The sequence below is a fragment of the Octopus bimaculoides genome, chromosome 27, assembly GCF_046866305.1.
Source record: "Octopus bimaculoides isolate indiv1 chromosome 27, ASM4686630v1, whole genome shotgun sequence".
In the NCBI taxonomy this organism is placed as follows: domain Eukaryota; kingdom Metazoa; phylum Mollusca; class Cephalopoda; order Octopoda; family Octopodidae; genus Octopus; species Octopus bimaculoides.
This window is the reverse complement of record NC_142954.1, coordinates 635,001-640,000: the sequence shown is the minus strand read 5'-3', so window position 1 is coordinate 640,000 and position 5,000 is coordinate 635,001. Positions and strand designations below refer to the sequence as shown.

General features: G+C 36.0%; 1 protein-coding gene across 38 annotated transcripts in view; it reads right to left on the bottom strand.

Moving 5' to 3' along the window:
• The window catches only part of LOC106870514 (RNA-binding motif, single-stranded-interacting protein 2), a 161,213-nt gene that overhangs the window by 117,294 nt on the left and 38,919 nt on the right, over positions 1-5,000 (bottom strand). For 33 of the 38 annotated variants that reach the window (XM_089343710.1, XM_089343703.1, XM_089343701.1 and 30 more), the window contains one exon: positions 1,849-2,031. In XM_089343710.1, the coding sequence (XP_089199836.1) occupies positions 1,849-2,031 (183 nt within the window). Of the gene's footprint in view, positions 1-1,848; positions 2,032-5,000 lie in introns of those variants that run through there. The other 5 variants (XM_089343687.1, XM_089343688.1, XM_089343689.1 and 2 more) reach the window with 2 other exon arrangements.

Below are 5,000 nucleotides of genomic sequence, written 5' to 3'. Positions count from 1 at the left end.
AATAACATTATGTCAGACATATTTGAGAATGTTAATATGCTGTTTGGAACAGGCCATTGTCTCTGAGAACACAAATATTTTCACTTTAAAAGGTAAAAATTGAAAAGTTCATGAATAAAACATTCAGTACAAAATGGTAAAATTTAAATATTTTTCATGTTTTGATGATTTTTGTTTGGAAATAATTTGATTTTTAATTCAATTAAACAGATCACATGCAAGCTTTTGGTATGTACAGGAAAACACTTCTGCAACTATTTTCTGTTAAAACATAGACAATCATAAATTAGACTGGATCCAAAATCATCTTCACTGTAGAACAAGAAACAAAGGTAGTGGCATGTGTGTGTGTATGGGGTGGGAAGTAGAATATAAAAACATTATTGTCCCCCCCCCCACCATCATCATCATTGTCATCATTTATTGTCTGTTGTCCATGCTGGCATGGGTTGGACGGTTTGACAGGAGCTGGCAACCTAGAGTGCTGCATCAGGCTCCAGTCTGTTTTGGCCTGGTTTCTACGGCTGGATGCCTTTCCTGATGCCAACCACTTTACAGAGTGTATTGGATGTATTTTACATGTCACAAGCCCCGGTGCCTTTAATGTGTTACTACCACGAGTGCCTTCTACATGTCACCCGCGCAGGTGTCTTTCACATGTCACCGGCAGGGATGCCTTTCATGTGCCACCGGCACATAATAACTCAAATAAATTATGCATATTAAATTATTTGTGTTGTGTAAGCTAATGATGTGATTTCCCACTAACAAATAAATAAATCATAAATTTGCTCGGATCCAAATCCTTTTCACTGACATAAAGCTGTCATGGGACTGAAGTCTCAAACTTGAACGGTTATTTTTATTTTATTTTTCATTTATTTATTATTGCAATTATTTTTTTTTGGCTGAACAGAAACCAGAATTTCCAAAACTGAATAAATACTGGCACCTCTTCTATCATTTTTTCCCACATATTTATGTGAATCTGTAAATTCAACTTTAACATCTATAAGACTGCAGGTAATTATCCCTCAATAAATGCTTTGAAAAGAAGCTGGTGTATAAAATAGATTTTCAGATATGAGCAGCACGAAAATAACATATTGGCCTTACCAAGAATTCATTCAAAGGCCTGTTTCAAACAACACGTGTATTAATTTAGACACAGGAACAAGCATAATACCACATCACTGCCAAAATACATCTGGTAGTTGAAAGATGAAACAATTGAAGTCAATCCAACCAAGTAGAATATAGCCTCAAAATCAAATAGAATATGACTAACCCAATGGAAAATGTAATTTGTAAATTATTAAAAGGTCAAAATATTGTTGCAACTCATCAATATTATGAACAGAAGAGTGAACACTTCTTATTGTTGGTTACTTAACTAAATCACTTCAAACAGTTATGTAAAAGATTGACTGAAAGACATAATGCATTACTTTGAAACTACAGTCACAGAGAGGTTACAAGGTACACACACACACACACACAGACATAACTTGGTACTGAAACAGAAATTTTAAACAATTTCTTCCCATCTGAGAGTGAGCAAGTTCATTATTAATAGTGGAATATAAAGTTCAATGGTTTTCTTCCAAAGAAGCAGAATAAATATTTTGGTGAATTTGGTGAATTGTTGTTTTGTTTTCTTGCTTTCACTGATTGAAGTGAGAGAATATTTAACCAATTCATGTGAGTATTTTATGAGAATGAATCATATTACAGAACAAAATCAGATCTCCATAAACCAATCTCTAAGTAACAAAAGAACTTTATGAAAAAAGAGGAAAATTTTTTTTTTTTTTTTTGGTTTTGTTAAAAGCATGCTTTTTAACTCACCGAATATTGTGAATAGCTTCTGTACAATGTTGGCGGAGCTGTGGGGTATCGAGTATTTCTTCCTCTGTAATAAGAACTGGATGTCCAAGCAATAGGAGCAGATGATGGTCCATAGGGTGAGCCAGTTGAAGGAGTAGGTGGAGACATAGCATTCTGTCTCTGAGGAGGCATATTTCGATATTGCTGTAAACATAAAGAAAAACATGTCACCAGGTAGAAATGCATTGATGATTATCTAAAAATATCAATATATATATAAGCAAAGGTGTGGCTGGGAGATAAGAAGTTTGCTCTCATTAAGAGTCCACTACATGGCACCTTGGGCGTCTTCTACTACAGCCTAAGGCCGACCAAAGCCTTGTGAGGGGATATGGTAGATGGAAACTGAAAGAAGCTCATCATGTGTGTGTGTATACAGTATACAGGATGTGGCAAAAATGAAAACAACACTGACATCTCATTTTAACAGATACATTTACCAAAATTACATAAAAAACATCTTGAAAGAGTAAATCTATTCAATAAAATCGTTATTGGCTTCAACCATGGCCTCCAGACAACTTTGGAATTTTGAGATGAAAACCCTCAGATGTCAAGGCCTGAGGATGTGATGATCATAAATCACAATCAATGACAATAGGTGAGCCAGTAGACCTAGCCAACCCATTCCAGAATATGAAAATATATGTTAAAATATGGATGATGTTTACGGTTATGTTGCTATATCTGTAGTGTGTATATGTATATATGCATGCCTCCATGTATGTATGTATGTATGTGTGTATGTAAGCATGTGCGTGTATGTGTGTGTATATATGTATCTATCTGTCTACTTACCTGTCTGTCTGTTTATCTATCTATCTATCTATGTGTATGTATTTGTATGTGTGTGTGCATGTGGTGTATGTACGTATACATACATATACACAGATGTATGTATATCCATACATATATATCCATGTATAAATTTATATATATATCTATATATATACACACACACACACACATTCACACACACACATTAGTATATGTAGACTTTAAGAAGACTGTATTTATGATGAATGTGAAATAAACTGATGGTTGCCAAAATGTTCTTCAGTTATTTTAGGTTTTTTGGGCTTTAAATGTTTTGTATTTTCTTTCTTTAAGTACTACTGCCCCCTGCCCCACTCCATCCGATTATACTATCATCATCACTAACATCACAATCACACCATGACTGCTACAAACACGCACACACACTCACTCACCATAATAACCACCAAAATTACCCGTGTACCAACACCCTATACACCCTCACCACTACAACAAAAATCCCCACCATCTCATCACCATAACAACACTAAACACCACTTCCACCACCACTACCACTGCCAGCACGTCATGACCATAACTACCACTACCACCACCACCACCACTACAACCACTGTCATTGCCAATACCAGCACCACCATTGCTACCACCATCACCACACCATCATCAACCAATACCACCACCACCACCACCACCACCACCACCACCATCAGAAATTGAAACCCAATAATCATTGTATGCCCACTACAATATGTTATCGGAACAATGTCTAATGATGTGTGGAGTCCTTCATTCATTTCTCTGTGTGGAATAATCAACACAACTGCTGTGGTGATAAGACTGTCCAGTGGGGGAGGGATGTGGTGTTAGGGTAGTGGTGATGGTGTGTGGTGGGCCCCTGGGTATTTGTGGAATCTAAGTAATGTAAGGTTCAAAGGAGAAAGAATTGGTGAGGCGCAAGTGGAACAAACACACACACAGACACACATCTACACAAATGTATATGTGTGGATCTATAATAATAATGATCTTAAATTTTAGCACAAGGCCAGCAATTTCGGGGGAGGGAGTAAATCAATTACATCAAGCCCCAATACTCAACTGGTATTTATTTTAGCAACCGTGAACGGATAACAGGCAAAGTTGACCTCTGCAGGATTTGAACTCAGAACATACATTGAGCACGTTTCCTGGCATGCTAACAATTCTGCTGACAATTCTGCCAACTTGATTTATGTTGGTTGTACAACAGAACAATTAAACAAAAGATTTAAAGGGCATAGATACGACATCAGGCACAACAACAGGAGTTCGACAGAATTTGCTGAGCATTTTGTATCAAACGACTGCAATTTTGAAAAAGACTTGAAAATGCATATATTCTCAGTAAATATTCTGAATCTGCTACACTTTCAGTACTCAAAATGCATGAGAAGAAATATGTTTGCAGGTTATTAACATCACACCCAGGAGGAATTAATAAAATGACAGAATTTCATCATTTTACACAAAACTGATTAAATATTCTTCTTCTTCCTTTTCTTTTTCTCTCTTTTTCCCCCCCTTTTTTCTTTTTGCCAGTTGTAACCTTGAAATTTCAAGACTGACGATTTCATTCCATCAACAAGGGGATGCTGGCTGCCCTTGTTCATATTTTGGATACTTTGGATATTTTGAAGGGGAAAAAGACAAAGAAAGAATATAGACAAGAAAGGGAGAGTAGGTAAGAGAGAGAGGGGGAGAAGGGAGAGAGAAGAATGAATGCATAAAAGAAAGAAAAACAGAAAAAAACAGAAAGGGAGAGTAGGCGAGAGAGAGAGAGAGAGATTGAATGAATGAATAAAAGAAAGCAAGAAAGACAGGAAGAAGAAAAACAAAGAAAAATGAATGAATGTAAGAAAGAAATAAAGAACGATGGAAAGAAAGAAAAAATGAATGAATACCAAAAAGAAAGAAAGAAAAAAGAGAGGATATATTGTTTTTAAAGTTTAACTGTTGGCTGTGTGGATGATAGTATGACAGTTTAGGTGAAGTTGATTCAAGGTATCAGGTTCCGAAAATATAAATACTACACTTTTCAACACATGTCAAACAAGCCCCTCCCTCCCAAGAAAAGCTGAAGAAAGCTAGAGAGAAAGAGAAAAAGAGAGAGAGAGAGAGAGAGAATACAGATCCAAAGTAAACAAAAAGAAAAAAGAAAGAACAACAGAAAATCATCAAGATAAGAAAGCAAGGCACGGGGTGGGGGTGGGGGCTGAATAAGAGAGCAACAAAAAAAAAACAAAAAAACAAAGGGATAATAGTAAATAGATAAGAAAGTGAAGTGAGTAAGAAAACAA